Source organism: Simochromis diagramma, unplaced genomic scaffold, assembly GCF_900408965.1.
Source record: "Simochromis diagramma unplaced genomic scaffold, fSimDia1.1 OVJJ01000646.1, whole genome shotgun sequence".
Taxonomy (NCBI): domain Eukaryota; kingdom Metazoa; phylum Chordata; class Actinopteri; order Cichliformes; family Cichlidae; genus Simochromis; species Simochromis diagramma.
The window spans coordinates 7,178,228-7,204,465 of record NW_024387279.1 but is presented as its reverse complement, the minus strand read 5'-3'; the positions used below and the strand labels follow the sequence as shown (position 1 = coordinate 7,204,465).

The window sequence follows — 26,238 nt, the reverse complement described above, 5'->3', positions numbered from 1 at the left end:
GCACTTTGAACCACCTTGTTGTTGAATTGTGCTATACAAATAAACTTGCCTTGCCTTGCCTTGCCTTGTAGGGTTACTGCAGAAGGAGTCGGGGGATAAATGTTATCAGGCATTGTTTCAGGTTTTGAGAGAAGGAAGGTTGTTTGGGAGGATATGAAGTGGGGTTTTTTGTTTGTTTGTTTGTTTTTATTTTATTTTGTTTTTTAGCGTGATTTCTGTCCACACTCCATACCAGTGGTGTCGGTAATGCACTATGCAGTTGTTTGCCAACCGCCAATAATACGTAAAAGAAGAAGAAGAAGAAGCGGAAAAAAGTGCGAGAGAGAGCGTGAGAAAAATAAAAAAAAATAAAAATCCATTGGGAGCGGTTTCGCGTCGCTCACTTCAAAGATCTGGCTCTCCTCACTATTTCCCCTGTTTAAAGTAAGTTTCCCTTACAGATCTGTATAAACGTGGCAGCATGTGTTACTGTTGCTTATTAGCCCATTATCATTGTTCGTTGTAGCGGAAGATGTGAATTGCGGACTGTTTTTGCTGAAAAGTTCCAGTTAACCTCTGTTGTTGTGTATGCTTGTTTTCGCAATTACCCCGCCATATTGTGTGAAGATTTTTTCTGTTACTGTCTGTAAAAGTTAACTACTGAACGACATGCAGTACTTAAAGTATTATTTCATTGCTGTGGGAAGTTAGTGACTGTGTCAGCTAACATCTGCAAGTTAAAAATATGTTTTTGTCCGTTAATGTTATGTAAAGTATTGTCACTATATACAGACGCGTGAGAGTGAGAGCTGCGTGTCCGTGCCATTCTTTCACTTCTCCTCACTATTTCCCCTGTTTTAGGGCACAACATTGGTCTGTTTCCTCTCTAATCATTCTGACAGTTTTTATAGGACAGTCCATCATTTCACAACTGTGCTCCAAAGCTGAATTTCTCACTATCATGCAGTCAGTTTATGTGCTTTACATCCCTCATGTCTATCTCCATCTTTGTGCCTCACAGGGAAATCGAGGGTCAGGTGTATGTTGGAGAGGTGAAGGAGAAAGAGAAAGCTAAGAAACAGTAGGAGAAGGCTGTTTCCTCTGGACAGACTGCTGGACTCGTCAAGTGAGTCGTCCAGATGAACCAGAAAGACAGATTGTACAAATTAACTGGAGCTGTTAATGTGTGATAGTCTTGTTGTTGTTGTGTTTTTACTTTTTTTATTTGTTTTTATTTGTTTACAGGGTTTCTGGAAGAAAGCCCTGTAGTTTTCAGTCTCTGTCAATATGGTTGGGGAAGCCTGCAGTCAGCTGAGACTGAAGAAGTCACTTGGATGAGTGATGAAACGTTTCTCCCACTGAAAACGTTACGTCCAGATGAACAGAACCAACTTTTTCAGATTTCTTTCTTGATCTTGAAACCATGGGTGTCGATTTTATTGCCACTTTGCTAAGTGTTTAAATAAGTGTCGATTGGATTCACTCTCTCAAACTTCCACAAACTAGCAAATATTATCTTTGTGGTTCACAGCACCTCACAGCCTCCTGGACATTGAGCTCAGGGCAGCTGGTCAATATAGGAAAACACACAGATACGTGTCCCTCCCACAGGACACTGAGAGTTTTGCTCTGCACTGAAGTCAGCCAGTGTTCAGTCAGAGTTTGGTCATGTCTGGACTGTTGGGTGTTCGCCTGCTGCTGCTGTGGGGCTGCGCCTGCCTCTGGCTGAGCAGCTCAGCCTCAGGAGCTCTGGTCATCTCCAGGCACGATGAAGCCATACAGGTAACGTCAAACACTTTTGTGATATGAAACTGAAATAACATTTTGGTATGATTTTGACAGCATTGTCCTCAGAAAGTAGTCCTGTAATTTAATTTAAAACAACAATGCAAAACTTAATCACAAACTGTCTGAGTTTTTGCTTAAAACTTACTTCATGTATTCTCCATAATATCCTGTGTGTGTATTTCAGAAAAGAAGAGGAGCTGCCAGATCACTGCAGGTACTTGGCAAACGATTCACATTAAAAAATAACAAGGCAGCACTAAGATCTACATTTCCATCGTATATTTATGTATTTGTCAGTTTACCAGTAGATATGTCTTAAAAAATGGTGTGATCTGTGTTATGAAGTTGAGCTGATATGATGCAGTACTAGAAACTGCAGTTTAACAGTGATTTAAACCTAATGAGGTGTTTTCACTAAGACAAAGAGACTATGTGTGAACTGAATCTGTCGCCCTTTTTTCTTACAGAAAAGAAGTACAAATGAAGCAATGGTAAGAAATGTATCCATTCATATTCCTGGTGATGATAATGGTGATGAGAGATAATTGATTTAATTCAGATTAACAGATCAGATTCATGGAGAGAAACCTGCTTGTTGTTCTCGATGGGATGTGTGGATAAGCTCACAGGGACCTGAAGTGATGGCTGCCAAAAAAACTGTGTGATCAAAGTGTAGTGTCCGAGCTGCTGATTAATCTGCAAAGATTTGTCCTGTCTTCTATTACTTTCCTCCAAATGGGCAAACTCACTATAACAGTCTCTCGTTAGGGCTGTGCGATATGACCAAAATCTCATATCCCGATATAAGAATTCTATCGTCCCATAACGATATAAATCACAAAAATTTAACATTTTCTGTAAATTCTGTGAATCTCGGGCAGCTCGACTTGCGTGAAGCATTTCCAGCTGCCCGTCCTTTACCTGGAGTCGAGTGTTTTAACCGATGCATGAAACTATACATTTTTAGACATAAGTTGTAACGGCCGCTGTTTTCTTTGTATTTATTAGACGGCGTGCTGCGGGGAAAAGCCTGTTCAAATGTTACAAATGTTAGTCTTTTCAGTTTTTTCCCCACTTTTTTCCTGTTTCAAAATCAAACACCAGTTTGTGAGAAGATTATCTTCTTTTTTAATAGGCAGATAAAGTTTTACATTGGCTAATTTGCCAGTTGTATGTTAAAAATGTTCGTATTTTAATATTCAATAATGTTTTTGCCCAAAACATATGTGCACTATATGTCAGTAAAAATACTATGCAAATATTGCTGTCCTTGAATGCTGAATAAACACTGACAAAGCACTGATTGTATCTCTTGTACTTTATCAACGCAGTATCTAAAAACCGTAGTGGTTAAAAACTCATTCTAATAAGCGTTAAAAGCGCATTTGGTTATTAGGTTTATAGGGTTATTGAATTATGGTTAACGGTTGGTAGAATTGTTTTTAACATTATCTGCCAATTACATCTGCCACCCTTCTCCAAATCTGTGCCCATACCTGGCCCCCCCAACAAAAATTTTCTTGACACGCCACTGACTAAAGTGACCATCAGAACGATGAAAAATTATTGCCGTCAACAGTTTATTTTGCAACACCACGAAAATAAACTATAGCGTAAAATGAAACGATAGACGTTTTTATATCGTCATCCGATATGTATCGTTATATCGAACAGCCCTACCTCTCATTACTTTGAAAGGCTTTTTAAATTCAAACACTACACTTGATATAAACTAGAGATCATTAACGTATAAACAAATAGGAATATGTGAGTTACCAAAGGTCAGTGAGGCAAAAAACAAATCCCCCCAAACAAACAATGCTGCATCATGAAAGGAGAACGCAAACTCCTTTAAACAGCAGGTGGACATATTAAGCTAGTCCATCCAGATGAACAGCACACAGGTAAAATTTGTAAAATACTCTCAGCTCAGTTTAGTGATGTGATACAAACAAGGAGTATTTTAAAAAAAGTGTCAAGAGATTATAAATTGTACATTTATGCAACACCTGCTGCTGGTGTGAAGATCTGAGCAGAGTAACAATTGTGTTTTTAAACAGAAAATAAAAGGGCAGCTCTTTTCTTATATGCTGATTCATTACACATGTGAGATAGTTGATTTAATTCAGATTAAAAAATCAGATTCATAGAGAGAAACCCATTTTTATCTTCTTACATTTTCTTCTGTCTCTCTGTCTCAGGTGGAGGTGCACAGTGTGACAGTGGACTGCACTGTGACCTCTCGTTTTGCCCACACTGTCATGACCTCCAAGGCGTTCAACAAAGCAAACTCGTCACAGGAAATCTTTTTTGAAGTGGAGCTGCCCAAGACTGCTTTCATCACAAACTTCAGCATGTTAGTCTGTTTCTTCTCTAATCATTCTGACAGTTTTATAGGACAGTCCTTCATTTCACAACTTTGCTCCAAAGCTGAATTTCTCACTATCATGTAGTCAGTTTATGTGCTTTACATCCCTCATGTCTATCTCCATCTTTGTGCCTCATCCACAGGGAAATTGAGGGTCAGGTGTATGTTGGAGAGGTGAAGGAGAAAGAGAAAGCTAAGAAACAGTACGAGAAGGCTGTTTCCTCTGGACAGACTGCTGGACTCGTCAAGTGAGTCGTCCAGATGAACCAGAAACACAGATCGTCTAAATTCACCGGAACAGCTCTCAGATATCTCTGCGACATTTTTGTTGTTGTTATTTTGTTTTTTGGCTTTTTTCCAGGGCTTCTGGGAGAAAGATGGAGAAGTTTTCAGTCTCTGTCAATATTGCAGCTGAAAGCAACGTGACCTTTGTCCTGACATATGAGGAGCTCCTTCAGAGGAAACTGGGCCGATATGAGCTTTTGACCAGAGTCAAACCCAAAACACTGGTTCAGGACTTTCAGGTGAATCCAGGTTGCACAAACATGCAGTCAGCTGAGACTGATGAAGTGACTTGGATGAGTGACAAAATGTTTCTTGCACTGAAAACAGTTACATCCACATGAACAGAATCCACAAATCAACTTTTTGGGATTTCCTTACCTGGATGATTGAGCATGCATTAAGACATTTTAACCCTCATAGGGTGATTTCCTGATTTACATTAGAAATGATCTCCTGTCTCCATGTTTGCCTTTGTGGAAACAGATTGTGACAAACATCTATGAGCCTCAGGGCATTTCTTATGTTGACGCCCATGCAACCTTCCTCTCGAATGAGCTGCTCCCTCTGGTGGAGAAAACTGTCACAGACAGAAAGGTACCTTCATACAATAATAAACCTTCTGATTATTGTGCTGCATTTTATTGCACGGTTGAATCTCAGTTGGGATCATAATTGTGTATGTATTATTCCCTTTTCAGGCGCATATCTCCTTCTCACCAACCATGGAGCAGCAGAGGAAGTGTCCAGGTTGTGATGGAACACTTATTGATGGAGATTTTATTGTCAGCTATGATGTGAAGCGAGAGAAGAACCTTGGGGACATACAGGTCAGTGAAAGCTTCAAGTACTGAATAAGATCAAATTTAATCAATTTTATTTTTTACACCATTGTTTTAAAATTCATTACTTTTTGGAATCTGTCTCTTCTTCAGATTGTAAATGGATACTTTGTGCACTTCTTTGCTCCTGAATTACCTAAACTCCCAAAGAATGTGGTCTTTGTAATTGACACAAGTGGATCAATGAGTGGAAGAAAGATGGAGCAGGTAAGAAGTCGTTCTGACCCCTGATGTGCTTCTAATATGTCAAAGTTCACGTGGACACACGTCATTCTCTGACTCTTTGTAGACAAAAGAAGCTATGCTGGCCATTCTTCAACAAGTCCATGAAGACGACCACTTTGCCATCATCCTGTTTGATTCTGTTATTGAAACCTGGAAGGATTCACTTACCAAAGCAACAAAGGAAAACATAGCTGAAGCCATGAATTACATCAGAAGAATGCGTAGCAGAGGAGGTAATAAATACAAAAAAACAAGTAAACAAAACAAAAAAACCAAACACCTAACAGCACAAAAACATTAATAGTTTATGCATTTTAAAACATGAATTGTGTTTTTCTTTTAGCAACCAATATTAATGATGCAGTGTTGACCGCTGTAAACATGCTGGTCAGAGACAGACAGATGGAGAGGCTACCAGAGAGAAGTGCAGATATGATTATATTACTGACTGATGGAATGCCAAATGAGGGTAAGTATGTAGAGTGCAAACATACCGTAGGCTAGATTATGTTTGTTCAGCATTTAACATTTAACATTACATTGCGTTTAGCATTTTTTTTTCTTTATGTTTTGCATGCATGCATTTGTAGGAGAGAGCAACACTGGCAAGATCCAGGAGAATGTGCGTACAGCTATTGGGGGAAAAATGTCTCTGTACTGTCTTGGATTTGGAAATGATGTGGATTACTCCTTCCTGGATGTGATGAGCAGACAAAACAAAGGCCTGGCCCGCAGAATCTTTGAAGCTTCAGATGCTGCTGCTCAGCTCCAGGTGCGAGTTCCTCTTCCACACTAATCTGTGTAGCTCCCTTATTTAGAAACCTTTAGATAATAACTTCTTCCACAGTGTAACCTCGTATGCTTTATCCAAGCATACTTTCTGCTAAATCACCTGCAAATTATAATTATAATAAATGCAGCCTGTTTGTAGCTTTGGAAACCAGAATCACTGAGTTGGAGTCCCAGCTCCAGACCCTTGAAAATCCTGCAGCTAGCCAGAGCCCTGTAGTCCATGTGGGCAACGATAGCTTGGCCATCATTAACAGCCCCCCAGCAGCTTGTACAGAGCAGCAGTAGTGATGGGATTTCCGGCTCTTTTTAGAGAACTGGCTCTTTTGGCTTGACTCACTAAAAAGAGTCGGCTCTTTCAGCTCCGAACCGGCTCTTCAGGTTGTTTTGTTGCTTTAATTAATTTATTATTAACAATAATATAAAATTATGCACAAAAGGAATTACTAATATAAAAAAAGTGGGTTTATTTATATATGTTTATATATAAATATATGCGGTGGCCCCTAGAGACAAAACACGTACAAACTCCAAAAAGCGCATACAAATTCTAATGCGCATTTCTAGCATTAACTGAACTTTCAAAACAGAGCTATCTAGATCACTTAAATTACACAATTGAAAGCATATGTGTATTGTTTGTGTATTTATACACAAGCACTCATATCAATCAGTCAATCAATCAATCAATCAAGGCTTTATTCGCCACGTGCAGGTTGCCCTGCTGTGAAATAGCATCACATGGGGATACAGGTCGGAGATCGGTAGCGTTACAGAAAAAACACTGAAATATACACTACAATGGGAAAGTACAAGAGGGAAAAAAAGAGACCTCCACTCATGCTGGGCTCCTGGGAGGACAGCATGAGAACAGGAAACAAAAAAACTCCTCTTCACAAGGGACCAGGAAGCAGAGTTGCAGTCTTACACGCCTCTCTGCAGCTTCTCTCCTCCTGCTACCCCCCCAAAAACCCATCTCCATAGAGACTGTGTCAGCTTCCAAAAAGACAAAAAACAAACTAAAAACCAGCAACAAACAACTTAAACATAAACAATTACAAAGAAAGAACAATAACGTATCCACATCTGAACCAAAGAGTAAAACAGTGAAATGTAGATTATTAAATATTAGGTCTCTCTCCTCCAAGTGACTTAATAATTGATCAACAAATTGATTTACTCTGCCTTACAGAAACCTGGTTGCAGCAAGATGATTATGTTAGTTTAAATGAATCAACCCCCCCCCCCCCCGAGTCATTCTAACTACCAGAAATCTCGAAGCACAGGCCGAGGGGGCGGTGTGGCAGCAATTTTTCACACCACCCTATTAATTAATGAAAGACCAAGACAGACTTTTAATTCATTTGATGCCTGATGCTTAGCTTTGTCCACCCCAGCTGTAAAACTCAGAAACCAGTCTTACTTGTTATCATCTATCGTCCACCTGGGCCTTACACAGAGTTTCTGTCTGATTTCTCAGACTTTATATCTAATTTAGTTCTGAGCTCAGATAAAATAATTATTGTGGGTGATTTTAACATCCATGTAGATGCTAAAAATGACAGCCTCAACATGGCATTTAATCTGTTATTAGACTCAATTGGCTTCTCTCAATGTAAAAGAACCCACCCACCACTTTAATCACACTCTAGATCTTGTTTTAACATATGGCATAGAAACTGAACATTTAACAGTGTTTCCTGAAAACCCTCTCCTGTCTGATCATTTCCTGATAACATTTACATTTACAATAATTGATTACACAGCAGTGGAGAGTAGACTTTATCACAGTAGATGTCTTTCTGAAAGCGCTGTAACTAAGTTTAAGAATATAATCCACCCACTGTTATCATCTTCAATGCCCTGTACCAACACAGAGCAGAGCAGCTATCTGAACGCTACTCCAACAGAGGTCGATTATCTTGTTAATAATTTTACCTCCTCACTACGTACGACTCTGGATACTGTAGCTCCTGTGAAAACTAAGGTCTCTAATCAGAAGTACCTGACTCCGTGGTATAATTCTCAAATACGTACCCTAAAGCAGATGACTCATAAGCTGGAGAGGAAATGGCGTGTCACAAATTTAGAGGATCATCATTTAGCCTGGAGAAATAGTTTGCTGCTTTATAAGAAAGCCCTCCGCAAAGCCAGAACATCTTACTATTCGTCACTGATTGAAGAAAATAAGAACAACCCCAGGTTTCTCTTCAGCACTGTAGCCAGGCTGACAAACAGTCAGAGCTCTTTTGAGCCAACCATCCTGTTATATCCTCTCTTATAACTTAACTGGTAAGTAACGACGCCTTCTTTAGTTGTAGTGATTTACTTTAATAAACAGTCTAAGGAAAGGCGCAGGCATATCAATGCGCACATACACCACACTTTGTGTTCTCTACTTTGTAACAGAAAGTAGTACCACAAACTATAAACTGATTTTACTAAATACATAACAGTTCCTCCCATCCAACTTTGATGAACACAATAGGTACCAAACAATCAAAATATTTTCAGATAAATGCTGTAAACCAATAATTTAACTTGAACTGAAATATGACACCTACTCAGTGATTTACAACATGGAGGTAGGTTGTTTCCTCTTAAACATTTGAACTGCTTTCCTACAAAATTAACTCGAAACCTATAAGTTCAGTCTCTGAGGTGCTCTCCGATTTCTCTCAGGGTACCGTCTGCCTGTTTGGTCAGACTCCATAGTGCTCTGTGTGGGAAGTTCAGGTGTTTGAGCATTGGTAGTTTCACGTAAATCCTGAACCTCAGGTGGTGAAGCGAGGGCAAACTCTTCTGAATCTTGAGGTGTAGATGTGCTCTCAGGTTGCTGTGGAACCATGCGACTTTCCGCATCTACAATCTGATCAACATGTCTACGCCAGACTAAGTTGGCTCCAACATTTACAGTGTATGTCAGTGGTCCGGTCCGTGACAGAATCGTGCCAGGCTGCCATTTCTGACTTGGGTCTCTGTAGTCCCTGGCGAGAACTTTTTGTCCAACATTGAAGAATCTAGTTTTGTTTCTTGTTGCTTCCACCATGGAAGACTGTTTGTCTTGGACATTCTTGCGAATGTCTGGTTTCAGCAAATCTAGACGTGATCTCAGATTCCGTCCCATGAAGAGCATTGCAGGTGTGTGTCCAGTTGTTGCATGAGTGGCGTTCCTGTAAGCCAGTAAGAAATTGTCTATTTTCTGTTGTAGCGGCTTCCCCTCTGTGCGACTGGCTTTCATTGACCGCTTGAAGGACTGGATGAACCGTTCGGCTTGTCCATTTGTTGCAGGATGATGGGGAGCTGAAGTGATATGTCGTATGCCGTTACTCCGAAGGAAACACTGGAACTCCTCTCCAGTAAACTGACGACCATTGTCACTTACGAGCTGTTGTGGCAGACCTGTGCGTGCAAACAGTGACCGAAGGCTATTGATTGTGCTGGCAGCTGTTGCTTGCTTTACGGGGAAGATTTCTGGCCATTTTGAGTGAGCATCAACCACAACTAGGAACATTTGGTCCATAAATGGGCCAGCATAGTCTACATGGATGCGTTGCCATGGAGCGGATGGCCACTCCCACGCGTGTACAGGTGCTGTTTGAGGTTGACGCAGCGTCTGCTGACAACCAGTGCAGGATTTTGCCATGTTCTCTATTTCACAGTCAAGGCCTGGCCACCAAACATAGCTTCTAGCAAGAGATTTCATCTTAACCACACCTAAATGTCCATTGTGCAGTGAGTCCAGTACCGTTGTACGTAGTTTGGGTGGCAGAATGACACGAGTTCCCCACATAACACATCCTTGGCAAACGGATAGTTGGTCTTTGCGGGTGGAGTACGCAGAGAACTGAGTGTCAGTGCAGGACGGCCAACCATTCACAGTAAAATCGTATACTTTGGACAAGATTGTGTCTCGGCTCGTTTCTCTTTCACCTGAGCACTTGTGACAGGTAGGGGTTCCATTTGTGTAACGTGAAACACAGTAGCTGGATCAGTCAGTTCTTCAGTGGGTTGCATGTGTGGAAGACGTGAAAGTCCATCTGCATTTCCATGTAACTTTGTCCCTTTGAACTCAATGGTGTAGGTGTGTGCACCTAGGAACAAAGCCCATCGCTGCAAGCGTGCCGCAGCCATGGTTGGAATACCTTTCTGAGGGTTAAAGATGGACACCAGCGGTCGGTGGTCTGTGATCAGGGTGAAGTGTCGACCATATAAATACTGATTAAACTTCTTCACGCCCCACACTAGACTGAGTGCTTCTCTGTCTATCTGTGCATAGTTGCGTTCGGCTGCATTTAGGGACCTTGAAGCAAAGGCAACTGGGCGTTCCGATCCATCAGGCATTTTGTGAGATAGCACAGCACCAATGCCATATGGTGAGGCATCACAGGCGAGGCGAAGTGGTAGATTGGAGTCAAAGTGTGTCAGAACCTCCTCTGATGTAATGAGCTGCTTAGCGCCATTAAATGCCTCTTCACAGTTTTTTGTCCATTTCCATTTGACATTTTGTTGCAGCAGAGAGTTCAGCGGGTGCAGGACTGTTGAAAGGTTTGGTAGAAACTTGTGGTAATAATTAATTAAGCCCAAGAAAGAGCGCAGTTGACTCACATTTTTAGGTTCTGGTGCCTTCAGGACTGCTTCAACTTTGTCCTTGGTTTTGTGGAGCCCATGTCTGTCGATCTTGTGTCCACAATACTCAATGGCATCCTTAAAGAACTCACATTTGTTTTTGTTTGCTCTCAGTCCATATTTTTCTAGCCTGGCCAGGACTGCTGTTAGGTTAGCCAGATGAGTCTCCTCATCAACACCAGTGACGATTATGTCATCCAGAAAACACTGTGTTCCTGGAATGCCTTGTAGGACCTGATCCATGGCACGTTGCCATACTGCTGGGGCACTGGCGATACCAAATACCAGTCTGTTGTACTGATATAGGCCTTTGTGAGTGTTTATTACCAGATATTTCCTGGATGTCTCTTCTACTTCCATCTGGAGATAAGCCTGGGCAAGGTCAATTTTTGAAAAGTGTTTGCCACCTGCTACTGCTGTGAATATGTCTTCTATCCGTGGAAGTGGGTACTGATCTATGCGGAGAACTGGGTTCACTGAAACCTTAAAATCACCACAGATCCGCACACTGTCACTTGCTTTCTTGCTTACTGATACTATTGGTGTAGCCCAATCTGACCATTCCACCTTGGTGAGTATTCCTTGCTCTTCCAAGCGTTGGAGCTCTGCTTCAACTTTAGGGCGTAAAGCATAAGGTACAGGGCGTGCCTTGTGGAATCTTGGTTTTGCATTGTCCTCTAGTATGATCTGTGCTTTAATATTTTTCAGGGTGCCGATTCCATCTTTGAACACCTGGGCATGGTTATTAAGGATCTGTTTCAGTCTTTCATCTACAGAATTTGCACTCAGGCCTCGTTCTAGTCTCATTGACTTCATTTCTTTCCAGTTGAGGTGGATGTGTTTCAACCAGTCACGCCCAAATAATGGCACACCTCCATTTTTCAGAACATAAAGTTCCAGGTTGCATTTCTTTTTCTCATATTCCACTTTCACTTTTAGTTTTCCCAGAGGAGTTATTCTTTCACCTGTGTACGTTTTCAGTTTCACTGAGGTGTGCTTCAGTTTCAGATTGGGGAATTTGTTCCTGTAATCTTCATATGAAATCAGGGAGAGAGCAGACCCAGTGTCCAGTTCCATCTGTAACTCAATCCCTTGTATTTTAGGTGTGAGCCATATTGCATCATTATCTTTCTCTTGCATTGTGTACAGTTCCAGGCATGCCAAATCCTCCTCAGAATCAGTTGGCTCTGACTCGTTTACTTCATGCAGCTTTCTGTCTCTTTTCCACATTTTGTTTTTCTTTTTATCATACTGCTTTGATTTACACATTTTCTGTATATGCCCCTTTTTGTTACATTGCAGGCATTCTTTCTCTTTAAACCAGCAATTAGCAGCGTCATGTGACTTTTTGCCGCATCTGAAGCACATCGGTAATTTGTTATTGCGCTGCGGATGTATTTTATTTACAGAACATGGCTCCGTGCCTTTTCCCTGAAGCTCTCCGGCATCTTTTGCTGCTGTCTCCATCGATATCGCTATCTCTAATGCACGGTGCAAAGTGAGGTTATCCTCTGTGAGAAGTCGTTTCTGTGTGCCTTCATTGTTCATGCCGCAGACGAAACGGTCTCTCAGCGCATCTGACAGCCCCTCCCCGAACTGACAGTGTTCCGACAGCCGCCGGAGTTCCGCGATGTACTCCGATGTGGACTCATTCTTTAGTTGATTTCGTTTATGAAATCGGAAACGTTCGGCTATAACCAGTGGCTTCGGTTGGAAATGTTTTTGGAGCACTTCTGTGATCTCCTTGAAACTTTTGTCAGCTGGTTTGGTCGGTGTGATGAGGCTGCGCAACAAGTTGTATGTTTTCGCTCCCATCACACTCAGTAACACAGCAACTTTCCTCTCATCTTCTACTTTGTTAGCCCGACAATACTGTTCAACTCTCTCCACATATGTTGTCCAATCCTCTGTGCCACTATCAAAAACGTCCATTTGTCCAACGCCTCCTGACATTTTCTCGGTATTTTTATAAGCGTCCTTCACTTAAAAGAATTGATGTTACTCACGTCCTCTCTTTAGCCAGGCAGGTGAGCTAGCATCCACACGGAGGGTTAGTTGTTTTGGCCCTAACCTTTTTCGTGTCTCTTTGGCCACTTTCACAAGGATTTCCCCCTCTCTGTCGTCCAATGCACATCGGGGATCCGTTTTAATCCTCGTCGCCAGTCTGTTATATCCTCTCTTATAACTTAACTGGTAAGTAACGACGCCTTCTTTAGTTGTAGTGATTTACTTTAATAAACAGTCTAAGGAAAGGCGCAGGCATATCAATGCGCACATACACCACACTTTGTGTTCTCTACTTTGTAACAGAAAGTAGTACCACAAACTATAAACTGATTTTACTAAATACATAACACATCCCTTTAACGTTAACTAGTAATGACTTCATGAACTTCTTCACAAATAAAATTATCATTAGAGAAAAAATTACCAATAATCATCCCACAGATGTAATATTATCTACAGCTACTCTTAGTACCATTGATGTTAAGTTAGACTCTTTTTCTCCAGTTGATCTTTCTGAGTTAACTTCAATAATTACTTCCTCCAAACCATCAATGTGTCTTTTAGACCCCATTCCTACAAAACTGCTCAAAGAAGTCCTGCCATTAATTAATTCTTCGATCTTAAATATGATCAACCTATGTACCACAGGCCTTCAAGGTGGCTGTAGTTAAACCTTTACTCAAAAAGCCATCTCTAGACCCAGCAGTCTTAGCTAATTATAGGCCAATCTCCAACCTTCCTTTCATATCAAAAATCCTTGAAAGAGTAGTTGTCAAACAGCTAACAGATCATCTGCAGAGGAATGGTTTATTTGAAGAGTTTCAGTCAGGTTTCAGAGCTCATCACAGCACAGAAACAGTTTTAGTGAAGGTTTACAAATGATCTTCTTATGGCCTCTGACAGTGGACTCATCTCTGTGCTTGTCCTGCTAGACCTTAGTGCAGCATTCGATACTGTCGACCATAATATCCTATTAGAGCGATTAGAACATGCTGTAGGTATTACAGGTACTGCACTGCAGTGGTTTGTATCATATCTATCTAATAGACTCCAATTTGTACATGTAAATGGAGAGTCCTCTTCACACACTGAGGTTAATTATGGAGTTCCACAGGGTTCAGTGCTAGGACCAATTCTGTTTACATTATACATGCTTCCCTTAGGCAGCATCATTAGAAGACATAGCATACATTTTCACTGCTATGCAGATGACACCCAGCTCTATCGATCCATGAAGCCAGATAACACACACCAATTAGTTAAACTGCAGGAATGTCTTAAAGACATAAAGACCTGGATGGCCGCTAACTTTCTGCTTCTTAATTCAGATAAAATTGAGGTTATTGTACTCGGCCCTGAAAAGCTTAGAAATATGGTATCTAACCAGATTCTTACTCTGGATGGCATTACCTTGGCCTCCAGTAACGCTGTGAGGAACCTTGGAGTCATTTTTGACCAGGACACGTCCTTCAACGCACATATTAAACAAATATGTAAGACTGCGTTCTTTCATTTGCGCAACATCTCTAAAATTAGAAATATCCTGTCTCAGAGTGACGCTGAAAAACTAGTTCATGCTTTTATTACTTCCAGGCTGGACTACTGCAATTCATTATTATCAGGATGTCCAAAAAACTCGCTGAAAAGCCTTCAGCTAATCCAAAATGCTGCAGCAAGACTACTGACAGGGACTAGAAAGAGAGAGCAGATTTCTCCTGTTTTGGCTTCCCTTCATTGGCTTCCTGTTAAATCCAGAATTGAATTCAAAATCCTGTTCCTCACATACAAGGTCTTAAATAATCAGGCCCCATCTTATCTTAATGACCTTGTAGTACCATATCACCCTATTAGAGCACTTCGCTCTCGCTCTGCAGGCCTACTTGTTGTTCCTAGAGTATTTAAAAGTAGAATGGGAGGGAGAGCCTTCAGTTTTCAGGCCCCTCTTCTGTGGAACCAGCTTCCAGTTTGGATTCGGGAGACAGACACTATCTCTACTTTCAAGATTAGGCTTAAAACTTTCCTTTTTGCTAAAGCATATAGTTAGGGCTGGACCAGGTGACCCTGAATCCTCCCTTAGTTATGCTGCAATAGACGTAGGCTGCCGGGGGATTCCCATGATGCATTGAGTTTTTCCTTTCCAGTCACCTTTCTCACTCACTATGTATTAACAGACCTCTCTGCATTGAATCATATCTGTTATTAACCTCTGTCTCTCTTCCACAGCATGTCTTTTATCCTGTCTTCCTTCTCTCACCCCAACCGGTCGCAGCAGACCGGTTGGGGTCCGCCCCTCCCTGAGCCTGGTTCTGCCGGAGGTTTCTTCCTGTTAAAAGGGAGTTTTTCCTTTCCACTGTCACCAGAGTGCTTGCTCATAGGGGGTCATATGATTGTTGGGTTTTTCTCTGTATCTATGAAGCGCCTTGAGGCGACTTTTGTTGTGATTTGGCGCTATATAAATAAAATTGAATTGAATTGGGGGAAAAAAGCACAAATGTCCACAGCACAACATTATGGAACACGTGACAAGCCACAGGGTTGGGTGGGGGGTGAGGAGTAATCCGAAGCAAACGCAGCAGCCATCCTGCCCAGCGCTACCATTCAGACCCGCCGTGTTCCCAGGAGGGAACAAGCATCGAAGGCGTTTGGAAAGAGAGGGGGGATGAGTGTGTGCATATCAGTGTATATGTATGTGTGTGCGTGTCCAGAGTTCAGCTGAGACAGTGTCCTTCGCCCTGCTAGGCTAAGTAAACAGTCTTCTTGGGGGCGATCGTGGCTCAAGAGTTGGGCGTTCGCCTTGTAATCGGAAGGTTGCCGGTTCGAGCCCCGGCTTGGACAGTCTTGGTCGTTGTGTCCTTGGGCAAGACACTTCACCTGTTGCCTACTGGTGGTGGTCAGAGGGCCCGGTGGCGCCAGTGTCTGGCATCCTCGCCTCTGTCAGTGCGCCCCAGGGTGGCTGTGGCTACAATGTAGCTTGCCATCACCTGTGTGTGAATGGGTGGATGACTGGATATGTAAAGCGCTTTGGGGTCCTTAGGGACTAGTAAAGCGCTATATAAATACAGGCCATTTACCATTTCCAGCCAACCCAGGTGGCCTTGCATGGAATGGGAAGGAACAATCTAAACACAGTCGTTATCAGGGTGGTTTTGTTCGGCTCCAGCCTTGCGACCGCAGCTGGCGCCGAAAGGGTATCCGCATGAAGTGATGGTGTTTTTTACTTTAGTGCGAACAGCTCATATGAATTTCAAAGCAGTTCTAACAGTCCAACACTGGTCACTCAATCTGTCGTTGGAGAGCTGCGAGCTTCGCCATGATGTTATTAAACTTGCGCTCTGTGATGTTGTCATTCTTGTGCTCATTCTGAGAACTCACGACCACAGTGAGCCTCCCCAAGATGTCATCCAATTTGCGCTCAGAGATGTTATTCCAAGCGAGCCATATATATTCAAATAATTAAAAAAAAAAAAAAAAAAAAAAGTTCATTTACCTGTTACTACCACACACCAAATCCGGTCGTTGGTATTTGCTGGCTTGTGTAGCCACTAGGTAACAAAAGCTCAACACTGCGCCTACCATCCTGGAGCACTTCTGTTGTGTTTTGTACAGTGTTTTGAGTTTTTACGTGTTTTGCAGTTTGTACGTGCTTCGGAATCTGTACGTGCTTTGTCTCTAGGGGCCACCGTAAATATACTTTTATTTATTCACTCCACATAAAATGTAATAAATAAATCATATAATACAAAAACCAACTATTTACATTTCAACTTTTAACTATTTTAATTTTCAGCTTTTTCCTTTTACAAATTTAAAGTGAAACAACACAAAACACTACAAACTACAACACAATTAAATATAAATTAAAATATGAAAACAAAAAGAACATGTATATTCTCTGTCATATGGGCCTGCATGAATAAACTTTCTGAATCCTTTATCATCCGCAACTGAAAATAGTTGTGGATGATTACTATACCTTTCTAATGTGATGTTGTTGTCCCTGGCTGTCTTTCTCTCTCTCTCCCTCCTGCTCTGTTCCTGTGCTACTGCGAGTGTAACTAACCCCCCCCCCCCCCCCCCCCCCCTTCCCAGTGCAAAGCACAAGGCTCGTATGCAAAGTGAAGCGGAAAAAAGTGCGAGAAAGAGGGGGGAAAAAAAACCCAAAAAAAAAAAAACACGGCTCGCGATAAGGAGCCGGCTCGCGTCGTTCACGTCAAAGATCCGGCTCTAAGAGCCATTTCGTTCGCGACCGACACATCACTAACAGACAGTTCAAATTCATTTGAATGCCTGACTCTTAACCAACACAATGCAGAACAGCTACCCAAACTCTACTGTCACAGAGGTTGATTATCTCGTTAATGGTGTTAGATTCTAATAGCATATGACTACTGTGGCTCCCCTGAAAATGGCCTCAAACAGACATACTTGACACCCTAGTATAACTCACAAATGCATACCCAACTGAAGAGGAGAGAAATATGGCTAAACACCAATTTAGAAGTTCTTCATTTAGCCTGGAAAAAGAGTTTGTTGCTCTTAAAAAGAAGCTCTCCATAAACCTAGAATATCTTACTATTCATGGGTGATTGCAAGAAACAAGAACAACCTCAGATTTCTCTTCAGCACTCTAGAAGGGATGACAAAGAGTCAGAGCTCTGTTGAACAAACCATTGCTTTAAATGTAACCAGGCATAACTTCATGAATTTCTTTACAAATAAAAACGATTACAATACTGTTGATATTAATTTAGACTCTTTCTCTCTAATTGATCTTTTGACTTCAGTAATCACTTCCTCCAACCCATCAGTGTGTCTTTTAGACCCCATTTCTAAAAGACTCCTACCATCAATTAAGGCTTCAATCTTAAATATGGTCAAGCTATCTCTATTGATAGGCGCAGACTTTGAAGCTGGCAGTAATGAAGCCATTGGTCAAAAAGCCATCTCTTGACTCAAATGTCTAAGCAAATTACAGGCCAATCTCCAACCTTATTTTCATCTCAAAAACTCTTGAAATAGTAGTTGTCAAAAAACATGAAAACTGATCTGCAGCGAAATTGGTCAGCTTTAAGAGCTCATCACTGTACAGAAATGGCATTAGTGAAGGCTACAAGTAACCTTCTTATGCCCTTTGACATTGGGCTCATCTCCATGTTTGTCTTGCTAGACCTCAGTCTCAGTGCAGTGTTTGATACTGCTGACCATATTTAATTACAGTGATTAGAGTATGCTGTAGGTATTAAACGTACTGCACTGCAGTGGTTCAAATTAAGTCTATCTAATAGACTCTAATTTGTTCATGTAAATGGGGAATCCTCTTCACAAACAAAGATTCGTTATGGAGTTCCGCAGGGTTCTGTGCTCGGACCTATTTTGTTTACATTATAGATGCTTCCCTTAGGCAGTAAAATAAGAAGGCAGGGCTCTAGAGTGCGACCAATTTGGTCGCAAATGCGACCAAACGCTGTGATTACGTCTTTTTGCGCTGATTCTGAGCTGCAGATTTTGTCTCTCCAACCAAAATTCACCGAGCCAGCAGCAAAAGAAACAGCAAACTGCGCTTCACATTTGATCGATGTCGTCATGAATTTTGCTGTTTTGCTTCCACGACTATTAAAATCACACACCATGCATGCACAGCTAGCTCTCTCTCTATCTCTCTCTGTACCTGAAGAACAGTTTCCCGTCTCCAATCTCTGTTTTCTGTATTATTCATTCGCTTATTACCCACCAGTCTACCGTTGTTTACAGCGCTGTCGGCTGCTGTCTTTTTCTTTTCTTTTTTCACTTAAATGACCTCGGACAAGAAAGCCTATTTTTTCTGTTGTTCAATACTGAAGAAATTTAAACTTTATATGCAGAACATTGTAGAATATTTTTAAGGTTATCTGCTATAAAAAGCCAGACCAGGAAAATCTCCTTCATGTTTTTCTGTGTTTTATTCTCAGTTACTTTCACACAAAGGCATCTGCTGTGATGTTCACAATTCTGATGAAGTCAGTACTGATAAATGATCAGAATTATAATATTTCTGACTGTCTGAGGCTAAGTTGAATCGAATCGGGACTTTGAAAACCGGAATCGAATGGATTATAGAAATCAGTGATGATACCCAGCCCTAGTGAGCAGCCTAGGCACGACAGAAGTGGATGTAGCTGTAATAGGAAAAGAACTATTGCTAACTTTTCTGTTAAGTTAAGGCCTGATCCTTCTGAAATTCATAGCCAGTGCTCTGACACGGTGTCATCAATCTTTGAATGCTGAAAAAGCACAGTGTATCCAGAAAAACACATTATATTATATAAATTATTATAAAATTTGTGTGCGCCTAACTTTTGTGCCGGTACGCCTAACGGTACGCCCATGGCAAAAAGTTAGTCTAGAGCCCTGGAAGGCATAGCATACTTTTTCATTTCCATACAGATGATATCCAGCTTTATCTATCAGTGAAGCCAGATAATACACACTAATTACTTAAACTGCAGAAAAGTCCGAAAACCATATTGAACAAATATGTAGGACTGTTTTCTTGCATCTTCGCAATATCTCTGAAATTACAAACATCCTGTTTCAGAATGATGTTGAAAAACTAGTTCATGCATTTCTAACTTCTAAAAAAACTCACTAAAAGCCTACAGTTGATCCAAAATGGTGCAGTGAGAGTACTGACTAAAAAGAGAGAGTATATTTCTCTGGGACTGGCTTCTCCTTATTGGCTCCCTGTTACATCACATACAAGCTCTTAAATACTCAGGTCCCACCTTCTCTTAAAGACCTCATAGTAATTTAGCACCTCAGTAGGGCACTTAGAGCTCTCTTACTTGTGGTTCCCAGGTTATTTAAAAGAAGAGTGGGAGGCAAACCCTTCAGTTTTCAGGGCCCTCTTCTGTGGGTTTGATTTCAGGAGCCAGACAGACATTGTCATTTTTTCTTTGATTTTATGTTTGGTACATCTTCATTTAAAGCACTGCAGTTATGCCATATTCCTATGAATTATGTAGTCAATATTTCATGCTAAATTTATAACAGAAAATTGGAATAAGCAAAAGTGATAAAGTGTGTGTATGCTTTTATTTCAGGGTTTCTACGATGAAGTGGCCAGCCCTCTACTTTTAGAGGTGGACATGCACTATCCTGACAATGCAGTGGATTCTCTGACCACCAGCCACTTTAGCTACTTGTTTAATGGCACAGAGATTGTTGTGGCTGGCCATTTAATTGACGACAACCTTGACAACTTCCTGGTGGAAGTGGTTGGACAGGGGGTGAGGAAAAAAAGAAAAACAAAAGAAATGGCAGAAACATTGAGACATTGAGTAGACATAGCCTATATTTATTTGTTTTACTCTGGTTTATATGGATTTTATCTTTTGTTTCTCCTGAAGCTCGAAGAAGACTTCAGAGTCCAGGGTCAGGTGAGTGCCGCAGACTGGGATGTTTTTTACCCAGACGAGGAGTACATCTTTGGAGATTTTACCGAGCGGTTGTGGGCCTACCTCACTATCCAGCAGTTACTGGACAAGAGGTCAGTTTAAATCAGTTCAGTTTGGCTGCTAAGGCACATTGTTCTCATAAGAAATATGGTATGATATATAGTCTTTGATGACACTTGTTCTTTTACCAGGACGCTCATTTTAATCATTTGATGTTCTTTTATAGATTTCCCTGTAGTAATACATATATTTTCCTTCTGGCAGCAAGAGCGGTACACCAGATGAGAAAGCCAACACAACAGCCAAGGCCCTGGATATGTCCCTGCAGTACAGCTTTGTCACCCCTCTCACATCCATGGTTGTTACCAAGCCCGAAACCGAAGACTCGACAAGCAGCCCTCTTATTGCTGACAAGCTGACTGAAGGTACCTGGAGAAAACAGAGTTTAAAAATGTAAAACACTGGACTGGCTTTTCTTAAAGAGACAAAAACTATATTGACTGATGAATCGGAGGGTGTGTGTGTGTGTGTGTGTGTGTGTGTGTGTGTGTGTGTGTGTCAAGTGTCACTTTGAAATGGCTGCAGTCAAGCTTTACCACAAAAGCAAAGCATGGCTGCAGCTCATTCATAAAGAGAACTGGTGACTGAGTTTACATTTTCCACATATTATTCCTCTTTAGTGAAGTATACCAGCAGAAGCTGGAGCTCCAGTTTAAAACTGTTATCTGTCTGTTTTTTCTCACAGAGCAAAGACAGCAGGCTGAAAAAATGAGTAAGTGATTTTGTTTTAACGATAAATCACAAAAAAGATTTATGGGACAAAGTCAATTTGTTGTATTCGTGTTGATTTGGATTTTATTCTCCCTGTTCAAAGCATATAATTATTTACCTGTGCAGTCGTATCCACGGCATTACCAGCCAGCACCTGCATTTGGTAAGTACATCATATACAGTTCAGATAGGATAGATTGTGCTCCAGCTATGACGTCTGACTTTGCTGATATTTACAGATCTGCATTAAGAGGCACAGTTAACTAGATAAAATGCCATGGCATCTTTCACAAACATAGGAGGACTTGGTGACTGCTTGAGTTTAAATTTGGTGCCACTTTAAATTATTGCTAATTATTATTTCAAGTCCTACTGCACTAACTGGTCCAAAGATGTGTGGAAATGCTCTTCATTTCTCTCAGATAATGAATATCTGTATGTTTTTCACAATAAATCACAAAAAAGATTTATGGGACAAAGTCAATTTGTTGTATTCGTGTTGATTTGGATTTTTGTTCTCCCTGTTCAAGAATATGATTATGATGATTGGCTTGTGAATTTGCATTCATGGGATTACGATCTAGAATCGGATTATTTTGGTAAGTACATCATATACAGTTCAGATAGAGTTATTTATACTCAATTTCTATCTTCAAGATGGCTCTTTATTGCTTTATTGTCTTGTTTTTCAATATTTATTACTCTTTCTTATTTTTTTTTTCTTCAGATTGCAAATGGATTTAATCATATTTTATCTGGTTTATAGGCCTCTTTTCTTTTATTTCCCTAAATAGATGCTAAAAATGACAACCTCAAAAATGTATGTAACCTATTATTAGAATCAATTGTCTTCTCGCAAAATGTAAAAGAACCCACCCATCACTGTAATCACACTCAAGATCTTGTTCTGACATATGGCATAGACATTGAACATAACAGTATTCCCTGAAAACCCTCTTTTGTCTGATCACTTCATAATAACATTTACATTTACAATAAAGGATTACACAGAAGTGGGGAATACATTTCATTGTAAATGACTTTCTGATGTAACCGTCTGTCTGTTGTAAATAACTTTAAGAGTATAATTCCTCCACCTTCTTCTACCTGAACTCTCCCATAATTCAAAACAAGAAAATTTTATTAATATAATGCCAAATCAAAGTTATAGTTTAGTTTGTTTTACAGGATTTTTCACAATATGAAAATACTTTTTAAAAATCGTATGATTCTTAAAAAGTGAAAACCGCAGTTTCTTAAAAATCATGGTTAAAATGTTTGCTGTTATCAAGCATTATGCTATTGACATTTACTTTCTTTTTTTCACGAGTCATATTTCCATATTTAATAGACAACTGTGAGTAAGTATTGTAAAAGTAAAAGTTTCGTAAAGAATATGAATTTCACACCCACACACAAGTCAGGCACTGGATAGGCAAGTTGGAACTGGATAATTTTAACTCGCTTCCTTGTGTTCCTAATGTCCCTGGCACACACTATTTTAAGGAAGTCACACACACTAATTTACAGGACAATATTCTAGTAAACAGTTGTGGGAGCAGAGTAACCCTCCTCTTTATCAACCATAGTGTGGGTGGAGTCTCATTGAAGGAACAAACTCCTCAAATGCTAAGAATTCCTTCCACATTTGTTTTCAGCTATGGGAAAGGCTGTTGCATTCCCAGACATGCCTGTGGTGTGGAGAGTCCTGCTACTGTCTGTTTGTGTCTACATCAGTCTTCTAGCTCAGACCTATGGAGCTCTGGTTATTTCCAGGAGAGATGCTCTAACACAGGTATCTTAAATAAGCTATGTACACTTTTTGGATGTAAAGAGACTCCTGTTTTATTGTTTTCTTTTTCAGTCCATACTTTTTTTTCCATTATTCCTTAATAGAGTAAAATTGGGAAAAACTGTGGTGTCATATCTAAACATTTATTTTGAAAGAAGTGACATAGTTATTTGAAGACATAACTCTAACCTGTAACTCAAATTGTGAGCGTTACAAACTTTGTTTATTGTCTTGTTTTCTTTCATGGTTTCACATTTTTGCAGAGACTTGTAGTCTGGAGTTAGGCTGCAAAACCAGTCAATGTCAACTTTTATTTTTGAAAATAAATACGCTTGAGTATTGCACAATACTTCTTCAGTTTATACAGGACAGAGCATGAGTCACAACTCAGGGAGTGACTATTGCATTTACATCTGAGAATCTTTTAGAAGCGCGGTGTCTGGAAAACCTCTACAAGACGTAGAGAAGTCTGTTTTAGTTGAGATTAAATATTTCAAAAGCACCAATTTTTCAGATTGGCATAATTGGTATATGGTTTAAAATAAAGCTCTGAGAATTCAATGCAGAGGTGTCGTTGCATGTTGTAGGTGATACAAGCAGTTTTTATACTTATCTTTTTACAGTCATCTTTTTAATTGTTTAGTAACATTACAGTCATTCTGTGCTGTGTTCCAGGAAACCAAAGAAACCGTGGGCATCAGGTCGATGAAGGTACTCATGTCACAGTGTCTAATTATGAAAGTAGACACATTTGCTGATACTTCATTCTGTGCATTGTTTATATGTCATTCATTTATGTTTTGACCCTGCTAAACACGTTCATGAAAATATTTATCAATTTTCTTTTTACAGAAAAGAAGTTCAAGCTCTGCAAATGTAAGAAACAGAGGCGGACAATTTTCAAAAATAGACCCTGGTCAACATGACTTATAGCTTCTAACTTACAGTAGTGTTACCAGCTTTTTCCAAAATTAAGTCCATACTTCCAGTAAAGTTTATCGCTTCCAGCTGCACTTGTCCCACTTGTCCCTCCCCCTGGTGCCCACTGAAAATGTATTTATTTACTCTCTGCTTATAAGAAACTACATGCAATTTTAATGTTAGGGTCTAGGCCATAGGTGTCAAACTCTGGCTAATTACATTTGGCCCGCGAAGCCACACCAAATTACTATTAGAGCTGGCCTACTGGTATTATACAGCTAATATATATATTTTGTTTAGTATTAAGCTTTGCTTGTTCCATATTCAGTTTTTCAGCAAAACGTGTTTGAGTCCATAAGAAAAGATTCATTCTTATATCTGGAGGAATAAATATATTTCAATAAATATTAACGTTAGCCCGCGACTTTGTTCCAGTTTTGAATTTTGGCCCACCGTGTATTTGAGTTTGACACACCTGGTCTAGGCTATGCAGTGCTGTGAAAAAGTACTTGCCTCTTCCTAATTTGTTTTTTGGCATATTTGTCACTCTTAAATGTTTCAGATCATCAAACCAATTTTATTATTAGACAAAGAATAAATACAACATCCAATTTTTAAATGAGGATTTCATTTATTAATGTAAAAAGTAACCAAACTTATTTGGCCTTATGTGAAAAAGTAAAATCATGAATTAACAACATTAGTTGGAAAGCTGTATTCAATTTCACTAGCCACACCCAAGTGTGATAACTATCAAACCTGTTGAATCAGGGAATCGCTAAAAGTATAACCGGTCTGACAAAGTGAAGCAGGCAGAAAGATTAAACAAAACCATGACATTATCATGCCATAATCTGAAGAAATGGCTGGGAAATAAAGTCAGTGACATCTATCAGTTTGGAAAGGGTTACAAACTATTTCTAAAGCTTTGGGACTCCAGTGAACCATGGCGAGAGCCAATATCCAGAAATTGACCAAAATTACCCCAGAAGCCATCAACAACTCATCCAGAAGATCACAAAGTTCATTCTCTGGAGCTCAAGCACACCTGGGTTATGCAGCAGGACAATGATCTGAAACATACTAGCAAGTCCAAATGGCTCAAAAAACCCCAAACCAACCAAACAAACAAAAAAAAAGCAATACAGGCCGATCATGCTCAAAAACCCTCCAGTGTGGCTGAATGAAAATAATTCAGAAAAGTGGGCCAAATTCCTCCACATGCGAGGTGATTTCAGACTCATTGCCACTTATTACAAATGCTTGATTCCAGTTTGTGCTGCCAAGGGTGGTGCAACCAGTTATTAGGATTAGGAGGGAAAGAGTAGGGAGCCAAATGGATTTAATAACTTTGATAACTTTGTCTCCCTTAATAAATTAAATCATCATTTATAAACTGCATGATCTGAAGCATGTAAGTGCGAGAAATATGAAAAAAAAAAAGAAATCAAGAAAGAGGCAAATACTTTTTCATTTTTCTTGTGCTTTTATTAAATTGGTTGATGTTGTAAAATTTATAATTGTTGGGTTTACACTGTGGGTTGTCATTTATGCTTAGAAATATATACTCATATATACTTAGAGTTTTATAATCGATTGCATAATGATAGAGGTCTGATCCTTAGCAGTCTGCAAAGACTGTGTGCCTCCCGGAGCACTCTGGCAAACACACACATCTTAAGGTCATGAGAGCGGTCGTACCTTCTCTTACTGATTTATGGTATAGGAGGACACCTACTCTGTATCTGCTTAAGTATAAGAACCCTTTGTTTAGGTGGACCGCTGGACTCCTGGCACCAGCATTGGGGAGTCTTCACAGGGTCACATCTTGACCACACACACACACGTACACGCAGACAAGGTACTCTTTGTTCACATGTATACCTGTGTAAGACGTCATGTTAATGAACTTATGTATATTCATGTAACCACAATAAAGAGCAGTGCTATGAGGGAGCAGACGAGAGCGACTGGGGTTCGAGCGGAAGGAATGGCGCTCGTCACAGTTCTCTCCCTCGTGCACGAGATCAAACAAAGAGCTCTGCTTGGTGTCCAATGCTTTTTGCTGTTGTAGTAGGATTGTCTCTTTCCAGCGGTGGGTCTGTGCCAGACAGACCTAACAATAATTCTCTTGAACTACACTAATAATCTTTTTCTGTCAGCACATTACATTTTCCATTTATTCAAAAGGTGGAGGTGCAAAGCATTCGAATCACCTGCACCGTGTCGTCTCGTTTCGCACACACGGTCATGTCTTCCAAGGCGCTAAACAAAGAGAACTCATCCCAGGAAATCTTTTTTGAAGTAGAGTTGCCCAAGATGGCCTTCATCACCAACTTTAGCATGTCAGTCAATAGTACAGCATTTTTGACAATGATCATAGAGCGCATCCTCCTTTAATGTTGACACATA

At 40.3% G+C, this 26,238-nt stretch overlaps 1 protein-coding gene across 3 annotated transcripts in view; it reads left to right on the top strand.

The window, feature by feature from the left end:
- The first annotated feature begins 293 nt into the window (after positions 1 to 293).
- LOC120715876 (inter-alpha-trypsin inhibitor heavy chain H3-like) overlaps positions 294 to 26,238 on the top strand; it is a 38,232-nt gene continuing 12,287 nt past the window's right edge. Inside the window, exons 1-24 of one of the 3 annotated variants that reach the window (XM_040003117.1) lie at positions 323 to 423; positions 1,001 to 1,105; positions 1,225 to 1,761; positions 1,952 to 1,981; positions 2,235 to 2,258; positions 3,969 to 4,123; positions 4,279 to 4,383; positions 4,497 to 4,659; positions 4,904 to 5,014; positions 5,119 to 5,247; positions 5,353 to 5,466; positions 5,549 to 5,717; positions 5,828 to 5,953; positions 6,075 to 6,256; positions 19,989 to 20,174; positions 20,295 to 20,434; positions 20,607 to 20,767; positions 21,088 to 21,114; positions 21,217 to 21,276; positions 21,644 to 21,712; positions 22,772 to 22,908; positions 23,581 to 23,616; positions 23,758 to 23,781; positions 26,017 to 26,171. In XM_040003117.1, the coding sequence (XP_039859051.1) occupies positions 1,648 to 1,761; positions 1,952 to 1,981; positions 2,235 to 2,258; positions 3,969 to 4,123; positions 4,279 to 4,383; positions 4,497 to 4,659; positions 4,904 to 5,014; positions 5,119 to 5,247; positions 5,353 to 5,466; positions 5,549 to 5,717; positions 5,828 to 5,953; positions 6,075 to 6,256; positions 19,989 to 20,174; positions 20,295 to 20,434; positions 20,607 to 20,767; positions 21,088 to 21,114; positions 21,217 to 21,276; positions 21,644 to 21,712; positions 22,772 to 22,908; positions 23,581 to 23,616; positions 23,758 to 23,781; positions 26,017 to 26,171 (2,417 nt within the window). In that variant the 5' untranslated portion in view covers positions 323 to 423; positions 1,001 to 1,105; positions 1,225 to 1,647. Of the gene's footprint in view, positions 424 to 1,000; positions 1,106 to 1,224; positions 1,762 to 1,951; positions 1,982 to 2,234; positions 2,259 to 3,968; positions 4,124 to 4,278; positions 4,384 to 4,496; positions 4,660 to 4,903; positions 5,015 to 5,118; positions 5,248 to 5,352; positions 5,467 to 5,548; positions 5,718 to 5,827; positions 5,954 to 6,074; positions 6,257 to 19,988; positions 20,175 to 20,294; positions 20,435 to 20,606; positions 20,768 to 21,087; positions 21,115 to 21,216; positions 21,277 to 21,643; positions 21,713 to 22,771; positions 22,909 to 23,580; positions 23,617 to 23,757; positions 23,782 to 26,016; positions 26,172 to 26,238 lie in introns of all 3 variants that reach the window. The other 2 variants (XM_040003119.1, XM_040003118.1) reach the window with 2 other exon arrangements.